The sequence below is a fragment of the Marmota marmota genome, unplaced genomic scaffold (genome assembly GCF_001458135.2).
Source record: "Marmota marmota marmota unplaced genomic scaffold, marMar, whole genome shotgun sequence".
In the NCBI taxonomy this organism is placed as follows: domain Eukaryota; kingdom Metazoa; phylum Chordata; class Mammalia; order Rodentia; family Sciuridae; genus Marmota; species Marmota marmota.
In genome coordinates, this window is record NW_025999897.1 from 2,310,477 (window position 1) to 2,337,193 (window position 26,717).

A 26,717-nucleotide genomic window follows, 5' to 3' on the forward strand; every position below is an offset into this window, starting at 1 on the left:
TTTTGCTAAGTCCCAGGCTGGATCGTCTGTGCAGCTCAGCACATTTCCCGTGATCAGCCCTTCACTACTCAGCCTGTGTGTGTGCAGACTGCAGTTCTGTCTTGAGATTACCCTAAGTAAAAAAGAACTGATTGGGTAAAATAGCTATAAAGAGCCTTAGGAAGCATTTCAAAGCACATGTAAAGAAACCCAAAATAGCAGATGAGCCAGAAGCCCTCCTCTGAATGAACAAGTAAGTGTTAATTATGTTTTGAAAAGTTACTGACATGTTGTTCTAGTTTACATACGACACCCATTTTTACTCCTGTGCTCTTTTTATGTTCAGTGCAGGCCATTTCACTAGTATCACAATATGTTTCCACTCTCCATGTTCTTGGTTTTATGACCAAAACAACCCCCAAGTCAAGCAACTTTAAAGAATTGAAATGTCTGGAAGAGAGAGGCGACACTGCCTGCTCTAGACCCAGCTCAGCATCTTCACCAACAGCCTCTTGGGCAATGACATGATTTTGTGGACGGTTGGGAAAAGAGCATTTGCAGTATTTCAAAGATCAGTTTACGTGTTGGTTTCATACAGGGTGGGCAACATGTTTTAAAAATTCTACATACACTTGTTTGGGCATGGCTCTCTATGTCATCCACAGTGGAGGAATGCTGATTGCAAACTTTTATGTTGGTTTGTTCATGCATGTTTTTCTCGTATTCCCGAACATCATCCATTGTCATATCTGAAAGAGGTCAAGATGTTGGCAACTTCCGTTATTAAATGCAAACTTTCCATGGGGAGACTTTAGGGAAAGATGGTAGCTTAGCAGTAGCCAGAGAGGTTTTAAAAGGCAGGGAACTGATTAACTTTATGAGGAATAAATCATAAAGTTAGTTAAACCAGCCAAAGGGGGAATAAGGGCAAGGAAGTTAAGTCAAAATAGACTTAGAACAGAGAAGAGTGGAAATTACTTAGGGGTGATTCTTGTGAAGTGAGCTTGGTGGTAGAAAGTATTAGCATGTGGCCAGTGCGTAGCCTGAGATCTCCTAAAGCTTGTTAGAAGATCCCTTTGGGGACAGAGGGTCAGGATTATTTGGTTTAATACTTACCTTCCAAATGCCTTTCCAAGTACATTGAGAGTCTTTCAATCAATGCATTCAACAACAGAAAGGACACTTTCACTGCTATCATAGGAGAGAGGACGTAGAAGGCAGAGCACTGACATTCTGGTACAGGAGAGGCGTGGTGCCATTCTCACACGGATGCATTTTTGCACAGATACATGGTATCAGAGAGTGCAGGTCTACACTGAGCTTTGAGTCTAGCCTAACAGCTTGAAGATGGCTGGCACTACTTCCACCCACACTGATCTATAAATAAAATGGCACATGACATGATTTTTGGCCCCAGTCTGCAGTGTTTCAGGATAATGATCTCTTAATCCAGTAGTTCTCAACAGTGGACAATTTTGTGACATTTTTGGTTGTCATAACTGTGGAAGGGGTTCTACTGGCATCTATACAAGAGGGCAGAGGCCAGGGATGCTGGGGAACATTTCACAATGCACAGGACTTCCAGCCCCCAACAAAGAATAATCTGATCTAAAATATCCACAGTGCTGAAGTTGAGGAATCCTGTCTTAGTTCAACTGTTTAAAAAACTTAAAAGAAAGAACCTATCCATCTTCAGTATGTGAAATGCATAAAATTGACAATTAGTCTCACTTTAAACACTCCCTTGGTTTTATTCCCCACCCCCACCCCTCTCCTTACATTTTATCAGCAGTTTCTCCAGATGGGCACTCTGCTATTGCTGCCTTGACATAATTTAATGCTCTGCCTCTTAACCAATGAAGGTAGCCCATCGATTGCTTCATCTACCACCCCAATCACTAACTGGCTTGGTGGGGGATTTGCAATGGATATTCACAGTTAAAATTTTTCCTTAAGTATTTTCTGTGTCATGTGGTTTAGTGTCTTTTTATATCAATCCAAGTGTCATGTGAGATTTCTCTTCATTTCCAAAGGGCAGACATGCAGAACTTATGATTTAATTCTATGTGGTCTAGGGCCAAGATGGAGCATGGCTCTAAATCCAGACCTGGGCTATTTTATTTAGCTGATAATCCCCCTCCTGCCCTGAAATCATTAATCAAAAATGCTGTCGTTACGCAATATAAGTATCAAGAATGCTAAGCAGCAGTCTGGCCAGGCAAAGAGCATGCTTTTTTTTTTTTTAGAAAACAGAGACATCTGAGAAGCAATAGGAGATGCTGCTTTATGATTAGAACAAACACACTTAGTTAACAACAACACATTCTTCAATACAATCATGTTAATTTCAATGGCTGATTTTCAAAATATCTTAAACACACCTGGAATATATATTAAACCACCTGAAAGTTTAAAATTTAAATAAGTTTCTCTATACAAATATCATTAAACTCCTAATTTGGAAAAAAAAGCAAGTAAGTTTTTGTTTTATTTGTTCTAGGGAATCCCAACAGAAATCATTCTTTATCTCTAATTAGCTCAATGTTAGAAGAAGGGCCTAAATAGTGTGACTATGTGCTTTCAAAGATGTAGCAGTTTTATGAATGTGAAAAAGGATTTAACAACAAAGATGTTCATTACTGCCTTGGTCTTTTTCTCTTTTCATTTTTTTTTTTTTGGTACTGAGGATTGAACTCAGGTACTGTATTACTGGGCTACACCCCCAGTCCTTTTTATTTTTTATTTTGAGAGTCTCACTAAGTTTCTTAGGGCCCTGGCTAAGTTGCTGAGGCTGGCCTTGAACTTGCGATTCTCCTGTCTTGACTTCCTGAATTTCTGGTATGTGCCACAACGCCCAGCTTGTGGAGATAATCTTGAGTTATTGTTAAATAAAAAACATGAGGCAAAACTGAACACGTTATAATTTTAGTATGAAAAGCGTCATCTACATTTTAAAACAATGAAAGCATACATTGCACAATGTTTACAGTGATTGAGTTGGAATTCCAGATAATCTTCATTGCCTTTCTTTTTTTTTTAATCCATGTTTTCTAAATTTTCTACATCAATTATGCATTAAATTATGCATTACATAAGAAAGAACAGAATATTATTTAAAAATCTATTCATTTGGAATTATTAGAAGATGAATACCATCAATTTGGAACTGGTAAGGAGAAATAAAATCTCTTGTTTTTTTAAAAAAATGAAAAGTTAAGGAACAAAATTTCAACATGTGGGGGTGGGGCTTGCCTAGTATGTTTGAGGCTATAGGTTTGATCCAGGCACTGCAAATCGAAGCAAACAAACACCAAAACCCCAAATTTCAGAAAATTGCACCTAAAAGAAAAAAAAAAAAGATCTTAACCTACGTAAGAATGAACATTTATAATAGGGTATTTCTCTAAAGGATGATAATTTGGTCCCTGCTGATGCCAAAGGAAAATACCTTTGTCTGAGTCCTTAAATATCCCCACAGACGATAAATGTGTATGGAAATGACGTATGAATTTTTCAATATTCCTTGGAAACTTATGGAAATTCTAATCAAGTGAAAATGTTCCAGGTTATTTGGTAAAGTGCATTTTTTTTGCTTTTATAACATATATTACCTTGAGATCTATATCTGAATCAATTCTTTAGAAAATTCAATTACATATGCCCAAAGACAGATTATACTTTCAGAGATGATTCATCTTCATTATTGATTGATTTTCAATGATCAGAACAGCTTCTCACGATTTAGTTCCAGCATTTGTATCAAACAAACTCTTAATGAAAGGAATCCTATGTCAGTTATGTTGTAAATAAATTGGTAAATAACTACCCCTTAACTTAGATTTTGAAAGGTTATAATTTGCTTTTCCTAAGTAAGGTTTCTTTCTTACTTAGGCTTCTGAAACAAGTAACACTGGAGCTAATTGTCTGATTTAAGAGTGTTGGAACCAGTACAATATTTCTTCTGATAAAGCAAATGAATCTAGTATCTTTGGAGCTTTGCTGTCAGCGTTTCACTAACATGATCAGCCCTAGGAAGTCTTCCAGAGGTGTAAATTCTCTCACTGTACCTCAAGGGGACAAAATTTCCTCCTTGTCCTTTGGAAAAGCCATTTCTTTCCTTATGGTCTCTTTCTTGTCCTATATTAGGTAAGGAGAGAGCGGCCGGAGTTTCATTTCCCAGGGTGTGAAGGTCACACTGCATGGGGCCCTAGTGGAAACCTCTTCTCCGCCAGGTGCCCGGGGTTGAGGTCCAGGCAAAAAGTGCTCTGGTTCTGGGGATTTGTGAATTGAGGAATCTTCTTAGGTTTCCTGAACTATCAAATAAAGGCTCGCGTTAAGCAGCAAAATAGACCTCGACTATATGAGCCTTACATGCTTCAACCATTTTTTTTAAATAAAATGTTTTAAGTTATTATTTATTTATTTGATCACTCAAGTAATACATGAATTTTGTACCCCCCAAAATTTCATAAAGTACTGGATTAAATAGAGAAAAGTATTTAATTCCTATTAATCTCTTCCAATCTTATTGCTTCTCCTAGAGATAATCACTTAAGAGACTGAGGCATGTGCTGGTAGATATTTATTCTATGAAGTCATAGGCATTTATCTCTCTCTCTCTCTCTCTCTCTCTCTCACACACACACACACACATACAAACTCACAGATAGTCTTATTTACATTTACACATATGGAATCATACTGTAGTTACTATGTTTTTCTATTCCAGTAAGTAGTAGTTTTGATTTCTTCTTTCTACAAGGGAAAATGTACATACTTCCATATCAGTAAAACAGAACTATTTATTTTTCTTTGTGCTGCTGAGAATCAAACCCAGGGCCCCGAACATACTAGGCAAATGCTCTACCACTGATCCATGCCCTAGCCTTGACCTTATTCTTTTTAACGGTTTTGCACAATATTCATAGTATGGGTGTGGGTGCACCAGAATGCCTTTACCCAAAGACCTGTTCATAGTAGAGGACAGGAAAGGCAGCAGAATACAACAGACACTAGTATGGCAACATGTAAATCAATGGATGTGTAACTGATATGATTCTGCAATCTGTATACGGGGTAAAAATGGGAGTTCATAACCCACTTGAATCAAAGTGTGAAATATGATATATCAAGAACTATGTAATGTTTTGAACAACCAACAATAAAAAATTAAAAAAAAAAAACAAAGACCTGTTCATGGACATTTACATTGAGACTGACTAATTTTTAACTCTGATAAACATTATTATACATAATAGCTTTGTACATAAATTCAGGAGCATAGGTATATTTATCTTTCTCTCTCTCTCTCTCTTTTTTTTTGTTTGGTTTTGGGGATTAAACCGAAACGCTCTGCCACTGAAGTATACCTGCAGCTTGCACATGTATATTTCTTAAGAATAAATTTATCCGGGGGGGGCTGGGGTTGTGGCTGAGAGGTAGAGCGGTAGCCTAGCACATGCGAGGCCCTGGGTTGGATCCTCATCACCACATAAAAATAAATAAATAACAAAAACAAAAGTACTGTGTACAACTAAAAGAAATAAATATTAAATAGAAAAAGAATAAATTTCTCAGTTGGGGATGTAGCTCAGTGGTAGAGTGCTTACCTAGCATGTGTGAGGCACTGGGTTTGATCCTCAACACCACATAAAAGTAAATAAATAAAATAAAGTTCCATCAAACAATTATTAAAAAAATATTAATAAGTAAGTAAGTAAATAAATAAATAAAATTCTCAGGTCGGGTGCAGTGGCGCACTCCTGTAATCCTAGCAGCTCCATAGCTTGAGGCAGGAGGATCCTGAGTTCAAAGCCCGCCTCAGAAACTTAGCAAGGTCCTAAGCAACTTTGTGAGACCCTGTCTCTACTTAAAATACAAGAAAGTGCTGGGGATGTGGCTCAGTGTTTGAGTGCCCCTGGGTTTAAAACCTGTACCCCCTCAAAAAAAAATTTATCGAAGTGAAATGATTACATCATAGGTTATTTATACTTACTATTTTATAACATATTTTATACTTTATCATTTTATATCCCAACTGGATACTATCGCTCTCTTAAACTTTTGCTACCAGATAGGCCAATGTAATAACTTCTTGTTGTTTTCTTACATTTCTTGTGATTGGTGGTGAGTTTATTGGCCACATGCATTTCTTCTGTGATTTACCTATTCATATTCTTTACTGTTTTTCTATTGAGGCATTAGATTTTCAGTTTATAGAACTTCTTTGTATAATTTGGATATTAATCCTCTTTGGCTACATGTGTTGCAAACATTTTCTCCTACTCTTTTAAATTTGTTTATGGTGGCAACTTTTCTCAATTATTTTATTTATTTTTTTTCGAGGAGTTGGGGAGTGGACCCATGAACTCATGCTTGCTAAGCACATGTTCTACACTGAGCTACAACCTTGGCACAATCATTTTATTAAATTTTTTTTCTATGTGGTATGGGGGCTCAAACCCAGGAGCATTCTACTTCTGAGCTACATCACAAATCCTTTTAATTTTATTTTTGAGACAGGGTTTTGCTAAGTTGCTTAGGGCTTAGCTAAGTTATTGCGGCTGGCCTTGATCTCGAGATCCTCCTGCCTCAGCCTCCTGAGTGGCTGGGATTACACGTGTGTACCCCTGTGCCCAGTCCCTCTTTTTATTTTTAAAGAAGGCAGATTGATTTCACAGGAAGAGGAGGTGAGATGATATATTTGAAAGGCCATTAGGATCTAAGTCTTTGAACATAGAGAGATATTACAGATGCCCTGATACAAAGCGTCTGCAAGCATAAATTCTCCTCTACTGTACTGTACTGAACAGTTGCAGCAGCTAAAGTTGTAAAAAGGAAAGTCTCATACTTGAATTCAATGACCTGTTCAACGGCACATTTTCCTTTACTTTTTTCTAAAAACATAATCTCTCTCTACTTCCTGGCTCCTCAGCTAAAATAGAGGTCATTTTTTCTTCATACTAGGTTAAAACTGAAATCCTGAACAAGTAGTTGTGTTGGGGAGGATCTAGCAATCATGAATTAGACTGGATACTCCTTTAGCTCCAGTAAAATGGTGGCCATGCTCTGGGAAGTGCCACTGTTTAACCCTTTGAAATGATCATGGAATCAATACACGCTTGTTACAAAAAGTTCAGGGTGCCTCCACTTGTTGGTACTGAAAGGCTTGGTGCACGCCCTTTCCATGTAATTCAGACCATGAAGATCTAGAACTATAAAGTTGTGATTTTTTTCTGTAATTAGGGGTGGAGAAGAAGGGTTCAGCGATTCCTCTGAAAATCTTCTGGAAAGCTATGAGCTGTCTCATTAGCAAAATGAGCCTGAACACACACACCAAAAACGTTGCACAAGAGCCACGGTGCTCAGGTTTGTATTTCAGGGGATCTGGGGCCATTGGAAAATGCTGGCTTAGTGAATTCAACCAGCTGAGCTAGCCTCTAGCAGGCTTGTCTCTGCTTTGAGCCTGCTCCACCATGATTAGGCCTGCTCCAGGGGCTCCAGACCAATCGCTAAGTCACTTTCATGAGGACTGTTTCATCTACATCAGCCCCAACTTCTCCTCATATATCCCTCATACTTTCTGGGAAGAGTTTGGTTTTCAAAGACATTCATTAGGTTTCACTCAGTCACAGGCTCCCTCTGGCAATCTTTAGTGTTCCTCTCTCAAAATACTGTCAGATTTGTGAAGTAAAAACATGCTCTTGTGAAGCTGGGCTGGCTATTTTTATCCACCTCTCCTCTCACCCCGTCTCCTGAAATGCGTTGTTGTTGCTTCTCTGATTAGTGTTCTAGTCATGCAGAGAGACCCAAGGCTCATGGGTAAAGACCAATCAGCGCTTTGAAAGACAAACTCAACTCCTCCAAATGGAAAGGGATACACTTCACAATGAACACAGGCAGAATAAAATCTGTTTAGGGAAATAGTTTCGTGACAGCCAAATGCTGGAATTCAGAAAAGATGTAAAATTAATCCTTGGGTGAGAAAAGATCACCATCTTCTACAATGTCTCTTTTCTTGGTTCTTAATTAAGCACTGGAGGTGGTGAGTCTAATTAGAGAGAAAGACAGCCAGGGCTTCTGCTGCGTAAGGGTGGCCGGTGTGTGCATTGCACCGGCACACAGCAGCAGAGGGAGTGCGGCTGATATCCAGCCTCAAACCCATGGCACCTGCTGGCTCTGCCCAGAAGAAGCATCTTTTTCTAATTTATCTGTTTAAAAGGGGTGCTTTTTTTCTAATTCTCACAAAGCATCAGAGTCCCGCAGTTGGCCCTGAAGACACCTACAATTCTCCAGTTTAACCTATTTGGAACTGAACTAACTAAACTGTTGTTTTCAATCCAATCTGGCATACAGCCCATGCTATAAACCAATAGTTTGGAATTATCTGGAGGGCTTGTTAAAACACAGATTGCTGGGTTATACCCCACCAAAGATTCTGAATTGGCAGGTTTAGCCTGGTGGGTGGGGGCAGAGTGTCTAAGAATATGGGTTTCTAATTAATATCCAGGGAATGCTGATATTGAAGACTCAGGGACCTAACTGAGTATCAGTGCTATGAATTACAGCTATAGGCAAGGGATTCATTACCTTAGGCCTTTTCCGTGTTTACTAATGACCAGACCAGAGAAAGAAAAAGCAACTTCAGGTACCCCGAACTGCAGGGTTATCCTGCATGCGCTTGGCCTTGGTAACAAAGACACACACATTTACCTAAAAAGCCCAGAGTCTTCAGCATTTCTCTGAATAAGTGGCTGAGAAAACTCGGTGGGCACGGGCTGTTTCCATTCATTTGATTTCCCAAGTGTCTGCATCAGGTAATGAAGGAGCCACTGTACTCTTGGCTGGCAGCTCAGTTGGCTGCTGGTGCCTGCGGGTAGTTAGGGTGAAATTGATGGTGTGGCTCTCAGACCCCTTACTGAGTGAAAAGGCTACTTGTTATGGTTGGGGCCAGGGATGTGGATATAGATGGTGGAGACCCACGCTGGGGAGAACAAGGTGCTTTGATCATCTATATCCACTGAAGTCTGTACTCTTTTATTTATTTATTTTTAGTTGCAGTTGGACATAATAACTTTATTTTATTTATCTATCTATCTATTTATTTTTATGTGGTGCTGAGGATCGAACCCAGTGCCTCACACATGCAAGGTAAGTGCTCCACCACTGAGCCACAACGCCAGCCCTGTACTCTTTTTTAAATATATATTTTTTAGTTGTTGATGGACCTTTATTTTATTTATTTGTATGTGGTGCTGATGATCAAACCCAGTGCCTCACGTATGCTAGGCAAGCGCGTTGCCACTGAGCCACAATTCCAGCCCTGTACTCTTTTTATTTTATTTTTTTCCACTCAGGTACAGAAAGGACTTTTTGAGTAATAAGACTCCTTGAGCTGTTAACCTCCCTCACCTAACCCATCCTAAGCAGGTAGGCAGGTGTTCTAGTCCTGCAGGTCTCCAGGCTGGAGAGCTCCCATTTCACTTGGTTTGGTGTTCTAGCTTTGGGCTTCTATAAAAATCTGAGGATTTTCTCTTTTCCTTTTACTCTCCATCCTGCCCAATTTTGCAGTGCTGGAGATTTAAATTAGGTCCTTGCACATGCTAGGCAAGCCTCTCTCTCTTTCAACTAAATGGCTTTAAGTCTCTTCCTTGCCATAGGTGCAGGTGAGAGAGGAAAGAATAAGCCCTATTCTCTGTACTTAGCCATTCACTTACTGGATAGCCACTCATGATTTTTTTTTAAAATGTTTTCTTTTTAGTTGTAGATGGACACAATACCTTTATTTTATCTTTATTTATTTATTTAACTTTATTTCATTTATTTATTTTTATGTGGTGCTGGGGATTGAACCCAGTGCCTCACACATGCTAGGCAAGTGCTCTACCACTGAGCCACAACCCGGCCCCACTCATGACTTAAAAGAAAAAAAAAATTTAAATTGTAGATGGATGTAATACCTTTGTTTTATTTATTTATTTTTATGTGGTGCTGATGATGGAATCCAGGGCCCACACGTAAGGCAAGTGCTATATCACTGAGCCACAATCCCAGCCCTCACCCATGATTTTTTCCCTGCTAATATCCTGTATTTAATCAAACCCTCTTTCCTTTTTAACAGCTTTGCAGTGTTTAGCCCCCCTTTTTCTGGGCAGCAGTGAGGACTGAACCCAAGGCTTTGAGCATGCTAGATAAGCGCTCTACCACAGAGCTACACCCCTAGCCTTGTTTTGTCCTCTTGATCAGAGGCCGGCTACTCTTTTTGATGTTGCCTTTTCTGGAAAGTCCTCAGTGGCGTTCTGGGGCTGTCTCTTGGTCTTTAAAGTGGCAGATTTTGGGCCTTCAGGCCCTGTCCTCTTGCCAATTGGTTCAAGCCTATTATTCTTGGAATATCCTTTGGATATTCCCTTGGAGCTGGTAACAAGGAAACCATGAGCTCTGAGAAGTACAAGTCAGGAGAGGCCAGAAGCTCCTAACCTTTGTTGATGTCTGGGTTCCATCTGAGAAAAGCTTCCCAGGAAAAAGAACACCAAGAAAGATTTGTTTAACCATCAGAGGAGATTCTGTCTACCTGCCTCAAAAAAGACAACACCGACAGATAGGTCTATGGAAGACTTATGACAACTTGCTGCCTAAAGTAGCATCCTGGAGATGTGTGGGGAGAGAGTAACTGGTGCTCTGTGTTTGAACAAACCCAAGCAGACGAATTTACTTTTCAATTGGTCTAGATCTGGGAAGATTAAAACAAAACAAAGCAAAAGACCTCAGCCGACAGAACCATGCCTTTTCAAATGTGGCTCAGAAACAGCTAGCAACATTAATAACCGTCACTGTCTGCCCATTCTGTCCTGCATATCCTCTTACTTTAAATTGTGTGCCTTCTGCTAAGGGAGGGAATTGGCGGAATAATGATGGAAAAGGACCAAAACGCAATCTAGGTTACACTCAGAACAAATGTAATGTGACTTAGGAAAAGGCCAAAGAGGAGGGCATTTCATTAGACAATCGATCTGAGAGTCAGATCTAACCTAAGTCACCCATTGGGCGTATGCATTTCTATTTATAGCCAGGGACAGAAGCCATCTGATGACTGATTCTGGGAATGCAGAGGATTTGTGTGGACAAAAGGAGAGTGCTGAGGATTTGGGGAGGGTGGTCCATCCGTCTTGGGATGAAGCAAACCTTGTTTTGATTTACTGGCAATGTGCAGAACCTGTTCAACCTTCCCATATCACGAAAAAAGGTCAGAACAATAGTTTTAATTAGGATTAATGGGTACCTATGCCTTTGTCTGTCCTTGAATTCTCACAGAAGCTGTATGTATCTGATGAGGGATTGTTTCAAGTGTTCTCTGAATCAAAGGATTGCTTTTACTTGACATGATGCTTCAGAAAGCTTTGATCTTGAAGTCTGGGATAAATTAGGATGGGTTTGAAATCCATCCAGCAGAGAATGGTAGAGCCCTGCATATCAACTATGTATGCATCAAATATACCAAGGTCCTACTTAGTCAATATCTTTGTGGTTATTTTAGACCAAGCTTCTATAATTACATCTTTATTATGCTTGGTGGATGGTGTTTCAATACAGGAAGCTGGAGCCTGCCTTTGTTGTCCTTTTAGGTAAGAGTTGAAGCCAGAGGGATTGAAAGCCCAAGTTGAATGTCATGAAATTGTTCTACAAGTTATTTCAGGGAAACTGACTTACCATACCACTCATCAACCCATGCAAAAGCCTGTCTATGTCCAATCAGCAGGATGTCTCGAACCACCTAGAAAGGAAAAGAAGGAGGTTGAAATAATACCAGGTTGGATCGGGACTCTCTGGAAAATAGTCGTTTTCAATTCTGGGAGTCTTGGCAATATGGATTCTTCAATCCCTTTGTCCACAGATGATGACAACGGCGGGCTGACGTGCAGGTATCATGCCCGCTTGTCCCAGTCCCTTTCTAGGGCATGCACACACTTGATGTAAATTAATCACTTCAGGGCATTTGAGAGTTGAGCCAGGGGTTTGTACAAACTAACAACTACAAGACAGTCACACAGCAGTGACTCGAATGCATCTCTGGGAGCCCCAGCCTAAGGTTTTCTTTTTCGTTTATCTCTATCCGGAACAGTGTCTACTTTCCTACTTTTGTCTGTCTCTCTGGTGCCAGGAAGATAAAGTTGGAAATCAAAAGCCCTTTTTTAGGTAGCAAGTGACCTGCCAGCAAGGTTAAGACCTTCCCACTTCTCTGATATAATATGTTAAATAATGAGTTGATTTTTAAAAGTAAATCAAGGTGTAGCACACAAGTAAGTAAATATCCTTCTAGGCTTGAGTTTCATGTAGTAGAAGGGGGGAAAAAAACAGTTTAGTCAACTATTTTGAGAGAGATGAAATAAGAGACCTGAATTGGAATAGAAGATAATAGGAATGGTAAGCTCCATTGGAGACAAAGGAATGAACTTGATTCTTACAGGGACGCATGCTGGCAATAGAAGACTGAGGAAAGTAAAATATACCATTTGCGTATGTGTCCAAGACTGTTGCTGTTCACATGCTTTTATTTCATGATACTCTTTTGCAACCTGTATAAATAAGCTTTTTTTTTTTTACACTTCTGGGATACCCACAGTCTCCTCCCAACATTCCTGTCTTCCTGTCAAACAAATCCAGTGACTGTCAAAAACCTCTCATGGAAGGTTCATGCATGTTTTAATAAATGAAGGATTTTAATTTGGTGAATTTGCATAAACAAGATCTAGTGGGGCTTTTATGACTGGGAAATGGGAAACACATAAGGACCATAAGAAACAACACCCAGCCATGCACACACTGAGTGCTGAGTGTGTAAAATTTGTGGAAATCAAAAGAACAGCATGGAGGCACTAGTAAATATATCCTATTACATTTAGTACAACACAGCTGTTGGATGGAAACGTGAATTCAATAATGTGCTAATGGCTTGCTTTTGAACATCCCCCCACCCTTAACTGTGAATAGAGTCTAGGGGAAAAAAAAAAGCAAAAACAAAGGTGTTCAGAGAAAAGCATCCTGATGCTTAAGCCCATGCAAATGCTACCTCAAATACTCATTAGCAACTCATGAGTCAGAGCAGGTGTGCTTTGGACGCATCCTGGATACTGCATTTTATTTGGAAATGGACAATGGAATGTCTGTAAATAAAGCAGTGTCCTTATAGGTTTTTAATTTTTAAATTTATTTATTTATTTGTTTGCTTTTATGGGTGCTGGGGATGGAACCCAGGGCCTCACACATGTGAAGGGAGTGCTCTACCACCAAGTTGCATCCCCAGCTCCTTTTATAGGATTTTTAAAAATCATAGATTCTCAAAACTGGTCAGTCATCTGTGAGAAAAGAAATGCATGAGCCCTGGTAAGATCTAAACATTCATGGCGAAAGGAAATAAAATGCACTATATAACAGTCCCCTAGTAAGAGGAGATCATTTTGGGTTAAAAAACTACCAGAGGCCAGGCACAGTGGCACATGCCTGTAATGCCCGTGACTTGGGAGGCTGAGGAAGGAGGATCACAAGTTCAATGCTAGCCTCAGCAACTTAATGAGGCCCTAAGCAATTTAGCAATGCCCTGTTTCAACATAAAAAAATACAAAGAGCTAGGGATGTAGTTCAGTGGTAGAGTGTCCCTGGGTTCAATCCCCAGTACTATAAAACCAAAACCAAACTTTCTCTTGTCAATTGGCTCCCCACTCAGTAGAAAAATCCATCTAAGAAACAAGCTCAGTACATTTAGGGAAAAATTCCAGTGCCCCCAACAGAATTCTGTAAAGCTGTGTTTATCAGTTTTTAACTGGAAAAATAAATAGCCAGCCTATCTGAAATACAGAGACAACTTGGGGAGTATTTATTTTTATGAAAATGGGAGAAGTTACAAAGGGCAATGTTCAACACTGCATTTCCTATGAGTTTTTCCCAGGCAGAAAAACCTCACGTTAGNAGGAAGAAAAGAAGAAAGATGGATTATGATTTCTCTATTTAAAAAAATGGAGGGATTACAAGGTAATTAATCGGCAAAAATTTCAAAAAAAAAAACCAAAAAAAGTGATTTAAATTTAGATTTGTGAGCCGGAGGAAGAAGAACTACAAGTTCTAGGCCAGCCTGGCAACTTCATGAGACCCTGTCTTAAAATAAAAAATGGCTGAGGATATAGCTCAGTGGTAAGGCACCCCGGGGTTAAAGCTCCAGTAAAAGGGGAAAAATAAAGTTAGGTTTGAGGCATTGTATTATGTATTTTTCTTGATTTTAATGTCAATAAACTTTGCAAGCTGGGTGTGGTGGCACCTGCCTGTAATCCCAGGGGCTCAGGAGGCTAAGGCAGGAGGATCCCTAGTTCAAAGTCAGCCTTAGCAACTTAGCAAGGCCCTAAGCCACTCAGAGAGATCCTGTCTCTAAATAAAATACAAAAAAGGACTGGGGATGTGGCTCAGTGGTTAAGTGCCTCTGAGTTCAATACCTAGTACCAAAAACAAACAAATACATAAATAAATCAAATAAACTTTACCAAAAAAAAAAAAAAAAGTCCAATGCATTGATGGGAGTGAAAAATGGCTCAACAACTTTGGGCAATTGCTCAGTAACATTTACAAAACCAAGCACATGCTTACTTATGATCTAATAATTTAATTTCTGGGAGTAATGAGTGCAGATGGCCACCAAAAGACTATACTAGAATATTCACACCAGTTTAAAATATAATAGCTAAAGATTGGAAACAGCCCAAATGTTCATTAACAGGAAACCAGGTGAATAAACCATGGTATCTTCATATGACATAATACTATACAGCAATGAAAAAGAACAAGTGTTGGTGCCTACATGCAAGAACACGTATGACTCTAACAGAAATGCTGAACAAAAGGAGCCAGAGGCAATAGCATACATACACTGGGTGATTAAAATCCCATGAACAAGCACAACCTGTCTATGGTGATGAAAGGTAGAAGACAGGTAACCTCTTGGTGTGTTTGGGGGTCGGGGGGTGAGTACAAAGGAACAGGAGGGAAACTTCTGGGATGATTTTATGTTGATTTGGATACAATATGTGAAAATCCGCTGAGTTTTACACAAAAGATTGGTGTTAAATTTCAGTTATAAGAATGAAACAAGAAAGGCAAAACAAGACTTCTGAAAAAATGTTGAACCACTTAATATTTGCTCAATGATTGCCGTGTGGAAATTGGCTACTGATTATGTACTTAGAGGATTTTTTCTCCCTGCGGTATTTAAAAAACGAATGTGTAAACTAATAAAGTGCACAAATGCCAGTAATTATGTTTAAAATGTTTTTATGAGATTATTTTAATTATTGTAAAAAAGCCTGAAAGCTGCTGTGGGGTCTGCTGCACAATCTTGGGTCTGGGCCCCTAACACAACCTGACCTTGTTGATGGGGACGCAGGCCCCAGGGAGGCAAAGGGCTTCCCACACACAGCAGAGGCCACAGGGTGAAGCGGAAAAGCTGGCTTCTCCTCCCAGGAGAGGTTAGGGGCCCCGTGTAGAAAGGTAGATGGGATGAAGCAGGAAATCAGACGGGCTATGACCGCCCCAGCCCTTGTAACTCAGGGCAGACTGTGCCTCAGCGGGGGCTTGAGGGGCCAGAGCAGGCTTCTCACAAACGGAGACAGGTTTCTCATTCGGAGCTGGCTGAGGCTCTGGGCCACCTTGTACCAGCCTCTCACGAGGGCTTTCTGGCTGCCCTTGACTTCCCTTATGGATCAGCCTCCTCTGAGGGGGAGACACAGGACAACCCCAGGAGCAATTCCCAAACTAGGCCAATGCCAGGCTTTCATCAAAGTTGAGGCAGAGCCTTATCCTCCCAGCCTTGTTTCAATCCTTCTATTTACTGTTCCCCACTCTGCAGCCATGCTGGCCCCCAAGAGAACCCAACTATATGGCTCCCTTCTCAGAATCCACCCATGGCGCCACGAGTTGAGGAGAAAGTTAAAACACCTGGCATGGACTACTAGGCCCTTTACATTGTTGTTTACCTTTCCAAGGTCTTTTCTGGACCACCATCCCAATGCCACGCTGTCCCTCCAGCCTTCAGAAGCTCTGGGCGGCCCCGTCCTTCAAAGCCCCAGAACTCTTGAACCTCCTAGGCAGGTGTTGGTCTCTCTTCCTGAACTTCCTTCTCCCCAACCAACCCTCTACTCTGCCTCTCTCTCTCTCTCCTTTTCTTTCTTCTGGACTGAACTCAAGTGTCACCACCCCCAAGGACCCTTTCCTGTGTAGCTCCTCCTTTAGGTTCCAAAGAAGCCTCAGGTCCTAGCCCAGTAGGTGAGCAATCTATAATGGCATTTGGTCATCTACCTCCCCTGGATTGTGAGCCCTCCAGGGCAGTAGATCCTATTGCCACAGGTCACGGACATCATAGATGTTGAATAAATGACTGAGCCCTCTTTGAACCCATCGTCCATATGTGGGTGGTGCATTGGAATTTTAGCCCAAATTGAGTAAATATTTAAGTGAAAGACTAATTAAAATACTATGTGCACAACAATAAGTGCTGGCAAAGATGGGCAGAAATTGGAACTCTCATACATTGCCAAGGGAAATGTAGAAGAGCGTGACAACATTGGAAAACATTTCAGGGAGTTCCTCAATATTAAACATAGAGTTGACATTTGACCCATCAATTCCACTGCTAGGTATCTACTGGGGAGAACCAAAAGCATATATCTCCACAAAAACTTGTCTGTGGGGCTGGGGTTGTGTGTGAGGCACTGAGTTCAATTCTCAGCACCACATAAAAATAAATAAATAAAAAATAAAGGTTCATCCACAACTAAAAAATATATATTAAAAAAAAACTTGTCCATGGATGTTCAAATTCATAATAAACAAAACAAAACAAAACCCCCAAAGATCTATCAACTTAAGACTGGATACACAAAACGTGGTATATCCCTTCAATGGAATATTATTTAGCTGTAACAAAAAATGAAGTATTGATACATGTTTCTCTCCCAAACTGCCTACTGATTTTTCCACAATGGAGGCAAATAATGGGTATTATTAACTGCACATGGCTAGAGGCTTAGAAGATATGGTTTCCACTTTATGGTTGACCAGAACACAGGCTGTCCTCAGGGTTAGCAGCTGAGGAAATAAAGGATAGTCATAGAGCCAGTGAGCAGAGGAAAGCAGAAGGCTCCCAGCAACCCAGAGCTGGAGGAGACAAAGAACCCGGTGAATAGAGCAAGATGGGCAGGCACCAGGGCAGGGGAATGAAATAAAACCAGGGCAATGGCCTGAGGGGCCTCGTGCTAGCACAAGTGAGGCACTGGGTTTGACCCTCAGCACCGCTGGGCAAGAGGCCTGCAAATAGCAACACCTGGATGAGCTGACCTGCTCCACCCTTCCTGCCCTGAGCCTTGGACAGCCCTGGCTGGTGTCTTCAGCCCACAACCTCTGAGTTTGCAATGGTACCTAACCCAGAATCTTCCTGTATATCCCAGGTCCACACTTTTCAAGAATAAAAGAAGACCCTACAACATGGAACCCAGATGGATTGCAGCTGAGAACTGCAGGACCTGACAGCAAATTTCAGTTCAGAAAAGATTGGAAAAGATTGCTGGCACAGCCCAAACCATGCAGATGCTGAAATCAATGTGTAGTTTTCTTTCTTTCTTATTTTCTTTCTTTCTTTCTTTCTTTCTTTCTTTCTTTCTTTCTTTCTTTCTTTCTTTCTTTCTTTCTTTCTTTCTTTCTTTCTTTCTTTCTTTCTTTCTTTCTTTCTTTCTTTCTTTCTTTCTTTCTTTCTTTCTTTCTTTCTTTCTCTCTCTCTCTCTCTCTCTCTCTCTCTTTATTTAGATGAACACAATACTATTTTATTTTATTCATTTACTTTTATGCGATGCTGAGGGTCAAACCCAGTGCCTCACTTGTGCTAGGCAAGTGCTCTACCACTGAGCCACACCCCAGCCCAATGTTGTGGTTCTTGACTGTATTACAAATTGTAAAATTGCATTAGGTTAATTGTAGAGTAAAGTCATGGGAAAAGGCTGGGTGGGAATGAGAAGTACACTGTATTTTCAAGATTTAGAATGGAATTTTAAAAAGTTTTAACAACCAGAGAAATGAAAAGTTGTGCTGCAATTGTGTACAATGAATCAAAATGCATTCTGCTATCATATATACCTAATTAAAATAGTTAATAAATAAATTTTAAAAAGACTAATCCAGAAACAAAAAAAAAATTTAAAGTTGTAGATGGACACAGTACCTTTATTTTATTTATTTGTTTATTTTTATGCGGTGTTGAGAATCGAACCCAGTGCCTCACATGTGCCAGGCAAGTGCTCTACTACTGAGCCACAACCCCAGCTCCCAGAATAGCAATTTTAACCTGAAAGTGATAATTTGGTTTCATGTCCTCAATTTTGTAGACAGGGACACTGAGACCTGAGAGAAATAAAATATTTTGCCCCCAAATCACAAGCCCTCGATGATAGGTAGCCTCCTCTAAATCTAGCCCCATGCTCTTTCCACATTTACTTTTAGTATTAAACAGCAAAAGGGTGTTTCTGTTATAGCCAGATGCCAAAGAAGCAATTAACAATTGGGCTTTTTATGGCAACAGTGTGTCGATTTTTTGCAACACTAGTGTCATATCTACAGCTGTTGATTTCATCTAGTAAATCTCAAACATGGCCTATAATTAGAGATTCACTTTCAAAGAGCTGGAGGGAGATGAGGGAGAAGGGTTTACCAAAGGACAGCTTTAATCTAAGCTCTAGATCAGAAAGGAACAACCCACTGAAGGCGTTTGAATGGAAATGACCCCAAAATGGTGGGCGGGGGCAGGGGTATGGGACCACCAGGACTTATCTGAAAGAAGCTGGTAACTGCAAACTTCTCGATCCACACTTTCCCTGTTCCTTCTAATTCCCCTCCTGCCACCCCAAGCGCTCATTCCTCTTGGAATCTTTCCCACTCTTTTTCTCACTGGTTTTCTAAATTGCTCCATTTATCTTTCTTTCTTTTGCTCTTCTTTCTTTCTTTTTTTTTTTTGTACTGGGGATTTATTCCAGGGGTGCTTTACCCCTGAGCTACATCCCCAGCCCCTTTTTTATTTTGAGGCAGAGTCTTGCTAAGTTGCTGAGGCTGGCCTAGAACTTGTGATCCTCTATCCTCAGTCTTCCAAGTTGCTGGGATTACAGATGTGGAGCACCACATGCAGCTCTGTTCACCTTTTTTTTTTTTAATTTAGTTTTTTGATTTTTAAATAGTTATTTTTTAGTTGTAGTTGGACACAATATCTTTATTTTATTTATGTATTTTAATGAGGTGCTGAGGATCAAACCCAGGGCCTCACACATGCTAGGCGAGCGCTCTACAACCGCTGAGCCACAACCCCAGCCCCCTCTGTTCATCTTTCTTACAACTCTTGTTTAAGTTTGCTTTTTATTTTTATAAATAAAAAGCAAATTTTAAAATTAAAATTTTAAAATTAATATTTTAATTTTTTAGTTGTTGATAGACTTTTTTTTTTTAAATATATATATGTGGTGCTGAGAATCGAACCCAGTGCCTCACACATGCTAGGCAAGTGCACTACTGCTGAGCCACAGCCCCAGTCCCTAGTTTGCTTTTTAAATGTTGTGTTTCAATAGCTTCTGGAGTATTTTGGTCCTGATTCAAACTCAATTATATTACTTACACCACTCTTTAAAAAGAATGAGACTATTTTACATCTTAAACATTCATTTCCAGTTTTCCTTATTTTAAAACAAGGTTTATAAATCTCAACCTTCACCTCTGATGTCTGGGCCTTTCCATGTGTCACGGTTTAGCCCATTATAAAAGGACACACAGCTTGCTTTCAGTGTAACCAAGACATTTAGTGTCTCAAAGCTGCTGCTGGAGCTCAAACCAGAACAATCCGAAAATACATGAAAGTTCTCTGCCATGGGGTGAATGGTGATCCTCAAAAGATATATTCATGTCATCATCTCTGGAACCTATGAATGCCTGGGAACAAATATCTTTGTAGATATAGTTAAGCTAAGGATCTCAATATGAATTCTTTCTGGATTAAGTGAATGGGCCCTAAATACAATGACAGGTGTCTTTATGAGAGGAGAAGACACAAAGAGAAGGTCTCTTGAGGGCAGAGGCAGAGGTTGGAGTGACTCAGCCACAAAACAAGCAACTCCTGGAGCCACACAGAAGATGGAAGAGGAAAGAAAGAATGGCCCTCTGAATCCTCCACCTGATTTTGGAATTTTAGCTTCCAGAACTGTGAGAGGAACCTCTGGGGAGGAGGCAAAATCAAAAGCCCCAGTGCTTGAATCCCATTGGACTTGGGTGGCGCCTGGACGCCTAGGTTTTCAAAAGCTTCCCAGGTGATCTGAATGTACAGCTAAGATCCAACCACTGATCTTAGGTGCAAATATTATCTCTATGTTCTAAATGAGGAACTTGAAGCTCAGAAATGATTCATGACTTAGTCACAATCCTCCCAGACCTGTGTTCCCAGCCTGGTATGTTCTGAATATTTGTGCATGCCCAGAACCCAGATTCTATGTGATGATATTAGGAGGTGGGCCTATGGGAAGTGACTAGAGTCCTTTTATCCCTTCTGCCTTGTGAGGACACAGCAGGAAGGTGCATCTGAACCAGGAACCAGAAACCGACTCTGCCAGAGCCTCAATCTTGGATTTCCCAACCTCTGGGACTGTGAGAGAGAAACATTTATTGTTTATAATACCACCCTGTCAGTAGTATTTGGTTACAGTATTCTGAATAGACAGAGATACACTCTTATACCATGAGGACAGGATGTGCTCATCTGAAATTCTGGAGCAATCCATCAAAAGAGAGAGCCTCAGTTTCCTCAACCTAAAATGGTGTTAATAAACTGTGAGCAGTGGCACATGCCTGTAATCCCAGTGATTTGGGAGGCTGAGGCAGGAAGATTGCAAGCTGGAAGCCAGTCTCAATAACTTAGCAAGACCCCCAGCAACTTAGTGAGACTAAATAAAAAGGGCTCGAGATGGAATGTCCCCAGGCCAGCACAAATGTACAGGGTGCATAATGTACAGGAAACATACCAGATTGATACAGGAAACAAAAACACCCTTAGAGAAGCAGTAATGTTGTTCCTTCAACTCTTAAGTTCTTCAGAAGAAAGGCACCAGGTACACACCATGCTGTAGATTATTTTGCATTATAATTGTTATTCCTATGGTTGAATTGATGGAAAAATGATGATAAGCTCTAATATGAATATGACCACCTATCATCGTGCAGGGTTCCTTGTGCAAGTGAAAGGCTGGGTAGGCTTTTCTATTTTCTGGAAGTTCTGACCTGTCAGTGTCCATCAATGTAATAGACAAAGGAATCACAAGAGAAGGGTTCTTGCTAGTGGGACATGTCTTCTGTGCCCTTTGTGTCCAATTTTCCCCTCTTTAAAAGGAAATCTGTCAGATGGGATTAGGGTTCACCCTAATGACCTCACTTTAACTTGATTACCTCTGTGAAGACCCTGTCTCATGTAGGACTTCAACATATCTTTTTGGATGGGTATAATTCTACCCAGCACATGGGTTGGGAAGGTTTTCACATAGAAAGTCTTCCAGATTCCTGGTGTCTCTTCCACGGCTCACTTGCTCTGTATGAAGCACACTGCATGCCACGGTAGTGCAGCTGGATCCACTGGGTGACTCAGAATGCTCTGGCCTCAAGGGGCCTGCAAAGCTACTCTAGCTGGAGAGGAGGCTGGTTGGGAACATGTGGGGCTATGTTCTGGCTGGGGGCTTATCAATTCATCACAATGAGGTTTCTGGCTTTGGATGCTGCTGGTACTCCCTGAGCTTGGCTGATGGCAAATAGGACCCTTGTAGTTAAAACCCATCTATATAGATGGGGCTGAGCTGTTGCCAGGGCTGTTTCCCCAGGGCCAGACAGGCAGCTGGTTGCTCCTTCCCTTTGGCACATCTTCTTTAGAGGACTTTCCCTCCACAGGGTCAGCTGTGCCTGTGGGCCTCACCATCTTACACTGGGACAAGGCAGACCCGGGTGATCTGAGGGCTGCTGCTTTAGTGCAGCCACACGAACCACGTCCCCATGTGGGTCACAATCAATCTCACACCTGGAAGGTGCAAAGAGAAGCCCACAGGAGATCTTGGACCAGCTGGAGCAGAGTTTGCATCTCCAAGGCAATATTATTAGCTGATGTTCACTGAGATATAGTTTCCATGATTAATTACACTTTCAATTTGAACCACAAAGGACAATAACCAACAGGGGCTTGCCCTGTTAATTGAAATTAGAAGTTTTTGATAAATGTTAAATGAAAAAGGGCTAAGCAATAACCCCAGCCAGGAATTGCGACATTATGTAACCACAATGCTTAGTCCTAAAATAGGGAGGAGCTGATAGAGTACACCATACATTAGATTTTTTTCCTGCTTTCTGAAACTTTTACTGAAGACTCCAAGGTGTTGCAGATATTATTCTCATTTTGCTCTAAAGAATGGACATTTAGCCTGGAATTCAATATAGGATTTCTTTTCTTTTTTATTTTTAGCACTAAGGAGTGAATCTACAGACATTCAACTACTGAGCCACATTCCCAGCCCTTTTTAAATTTTATTTTGAGACAGGGTCTCGCTAAGTTGCTTAGTACCTCACTGTTATTGAGGCTGGCTTTGAACTTGCAATCCTCCTGCCTCAGCCTCCTGAGCCGCTGGGATTACAGGTGTGCACTACAGTGCCTGGCTTGAATTTGAATTCTAAGAGGGATACACATAAAAACCAAGGGCTTTCACAGAAGTTAGTTTGCAAAGACCACATATTAATAAGAGATCCTATACATATGAAATATCAAGAATAAGAAAATCTATGAAGAGAAAGTGGATTAGTGGTTTTCTAGGGTTGGGGTAGAGGTGAGAGTAATAGGATAGGCAGGTGATACATAGTCTGTAGGCTTTCTTTTTGGGGTGATGAAAATGTTTAAAAGTTGATTTCATGGATGGCTGTACATATCTGTGAATATAATCGTACACTCAAGATGGGTGGCTTGTATGGTATGTAAGCAATAGCTTGAATAAGTTGTTAAAAAAACTTAAACACAAACAAACAAACAAACTCAGGAGCTTTCACCATGTACTTGAGCACTGACCTAAAACTTTACATAAAAGGTCAATTGCAATGCATCAGTATAAAAAGAAAAAAGAAACCTTAAATGCAAATCTTGGCCATAAGAGTCAGTTCTTGCTTTGTTAGTAGTTAATACATAAAAGGCTATTTTTAAAGCCTTTGCCCTCGGCACTAGAATGTCCCACAAACAGTGATTTGTATTATTCCTCTGCAATGTGACTATTAAAGGAGTCTGGCTCCTAAGTACATGTGACACAGGAAGACAGAAAATTCTGAGTGGTCATGGCGGGGTGTGATTCAGTGTGTGCTCTGAACTAGTCTCAACTATAATTTAGATACAGAAACACTATGAGAAGAGAAAGTTTAAAATGGGAAATCTGAGCACACACAGTGGTTTCTAGCCCTGGATGACCACTGTGGTCGCCTTGTAGGGTCCATGAGCTAAAGGCAGAAGGGAACCCCAAGAGAGGTGGGATTAGGGTTCACCCTAATGACTTCACTTTAACTTGATTGTCTTTGTGAAGAGACTGTCTCATATGTAGAACTTCAACATTTCTTTTTGGTATGTTGAAAAAAAAGAAAGCTATGGACTAATGCTTACTAAGGTTTGGCTCTGCACAGAGCTTGTGTCAGGTACTTTAGACCTGTTTTCTCATTTCGTCCCATGGTATAATGAGAATCATATTTGGTCTTTGTCCCTGGTTCCTAGAACAGAGGTCCTAATGCCCTTGGAATTTCCTGAGACAAGAGTGACTTTGCTATTTACAAGGAGCCCCTAGATAGCCTCAAATGGGACTTGTCCTCAGAACAAGGAAGTGATTAGAGGGTGGGAACTCTCAATCCAACCCACTGACCTCTGTGGAGAAGAGGGAATATTGGTGATTGAGCTCCATAAGAACTTTAGAATAATAAGATTAGTGAGTTGGAGAGCTTCTGAGTTGGTAAATGCATTGACTTCCTGGGAGGACAGGTACGTTAGTCAGTTTTCTGTAACTGTCATAAAATACCTAAGATAAACAATATACAAGGAGAAAAGGTTTATTTTGGCTCATGGTTTCAATTCATGGTGGCTTGGTCTTGTTACTTTGGGCCTGTGGCAGCATTGGGGAGCATGTGGCAGAAGCAGCCTGCTCATTTGATAGTGGCCAGAAAGCAAAGAAAGAGACAGGAAATGCCCTTCATTGGCATTCCCCTATATCCTAATTTCCTCCCATTGGTCCCTCCCTCTTTAAATTTCCACTGCTTCCCAATAGTGCCAAGTTGAGGATCAAGGCTTTCATACATGGGCCTCTGGTGACAATCCAGAGCTACACTGTAATCGTGGGGCACCAACAGAGGACATGGAAGCTCCATAAGCTCCCCCTCCCTTAGGACCTCGCCCTATGCATCTCTTCCATTTGCCTAGTCATGTATTATATTCTCTAAAATAAACTAATAAATGTAAGTAAAATGTTCACCTGAGTTCTGCAAGCCTGTCTAGCAAATTATTGAACCCAAAGGTTGGGCTGTGGGAAGCCCTTATAAAGAGCTGGTCAGTCAGAAGTACAGGCAGTCTTGTATTGGGGAGTTTTGAGCTCTTTAACTTCTGGGATCCAATGCTAATTCCAGGTAGAAAATGTCAGAATTGAAGTGAATTGAATTATTGGACATGTAGCTGGTATTAAAGAATTAGAGAACTGGAAAATTGTTTGGTGTCAGAGGAACATCCCAGATTTCTTCTCATGACTATCATCTTCATTTTGTGTGATGCCCAAGGGGATGTCCATCCTACTGCCAGACTCACTGTCCCATATTTCCATCTCAGTCCAACCATGGGCTCTTTCTGTAGCCTTCCTCTTTTGGAAATCTCCAAATGGGTGTCAGGCTCTGCTTTAGTCATCTTTTGCATTGCTGTTCCCAAAACACTTGACAAGAACAACTAAGAGGAGGAAAAGTTTATTTGGGGCTCACAGTTTCAGAGGTCTCAGTCCACGGATGGCTGACTCCATTGCTCTGGGCCCAAGGTGAGGCAGCACATCATGGGGGAAGGGCCCAGGGGAAGAGAGCTGCTCAGCTCATGGCAGGGTCAGGAAGCAGGGGTGGGGGGTGGAGGACAGGAAGAGGCCACAGGGAAGATGCACCCTTCCAGGGAATGCCCCCAGTAACCCACCTCCTCCAATTATATCCTACCTGCCCGCAACTACCAACCAATCAGTGCATTCCAACGAGGATGAAATGATCAGGTTATAGCTCTCATAACCTAATCATTTCACCTCTGAATATTCATGTATTAACACAGAAGTTTTTGGGAGGCACCTCGCATCCAAACCATAATAGGCACCAATTTCTATGTTCTCCTATAAACTTCTGGGGACACTTGCCAGTCTACTCAGTCTTATAAGAGGGTGGTGTTAAGGGAGGGCCTGCGTGTTCCCAGTTCCATAAATAGCATTTGTGCAAATCCCCACCAACCTTTGTAGTAGACAGTCTTAGAAGACTCTTACTGCATGGCTTTAGGGTTAGGCAAGAAGTGTACAGGCAAGGACTCTGGGAATTCCCCTCCCTCATCTCCATATACAGCCTAGGAAGGGGGAGGGGCCAGTGGCCCAAGTGGAGATGAGAGCTATCTTCTCATGGGTTCCAGGAAGAATCTGGCCTCAGTTATTAGCAGCTGCCTGAAGAACATAGGGTCATAACTCCTCTTTGTTCCCAGCTTTGGGCCTGGTTCCCAATTCCAGGTCAATAAGAGGCGTCTCCCGAACTTCCTGTTACACAATGCTAACCAGTTCCTTTTGGCACTTACAGATACCAAGATCACCTCTAATTGGAGTCAATAAGGTGAGTCAAGGGCACACTGGAGAGCAACCTGACTTAACGTAAGTGAGAGTGAGAGGCCAGGAAGTGGCACTCCTAAAGCCACTGAGCCTAGCTCCTGCCATGAAGGAGCTTGGTGGGAAGTGGCTCAGTGTGCAGCCTCTGAGATGGGAGTGCCCCACCCACTCAGATTTTAGCAGTGTTCTTTGGACACAGGTTATAAAGTAGCATTAGTAGGCTTGATCCATACTGAGAATGGACAGTTTGGTCCACAGGTAACTTAAGTTCATGAAAGCAAAAGCCGATAATAAACTCACAAATACTCTTCATGAGTTGCAACAGGGCAACACTGATATGTACTGGATTTAACTGTTCCTAGATCCTGCCAGATCTTCGTGTACTGTATTATTCTGGGAAACTTGGACCTCCAACCTGTTGAACAGAAACTAGGATAGAAATGTTCAATAAGCCAATCTGTAATTTGAAGATAATAAAGAATTTCTAGTTTTATAATTGGATGAGATTACAAATTTATCTCAGCTTTAGAACTAATTTTGCTTGTTAATATTGCTTAGAATCTCAAGATATTAGGCAGGTGAAGCAATGAGTGGCTTCTAACCTTTATTTTATAATAACATTCATTTTTGACCATGCCTAGGAACACCTCTGTAGGATTCTAGATTCTGGGAGCAGAATTGAAGAGGGAACTAAAAAGGCTTTGGAATGAGACACCTTGGGTTTGGATTTCTTTTCTTTTCCTCTCCCCAACCCCCCCCCCCCCCCCAGGAACCTGGATCGACTAGAGATTGAACCCA

General features: G+C 41.0%; 1 protein-coding gene across 1 annotated transcript in view; it reads right to left on the reverse strand.

The window, feature by feature from the left end:
• Window positions 1-26,717, reverse strand: part of Pitpnc1 (phosphatidylinositol transfer protein cytoplasmic 1) — a 189,141-nt gene that overhangs the window by 8,642 nt on the left and 153,782 nt on the right. The window contains exon 7 of the mRNA XM_048798202.1: window positions 11,686-11,749. Coding sequence (XP_048654159.1) covers window positions 11,686-11,749 — 64 coding nt within the window. The remainder of the gene's footprint in view (window positions 1-11,685; window positions 11,750-26,717) is intronic.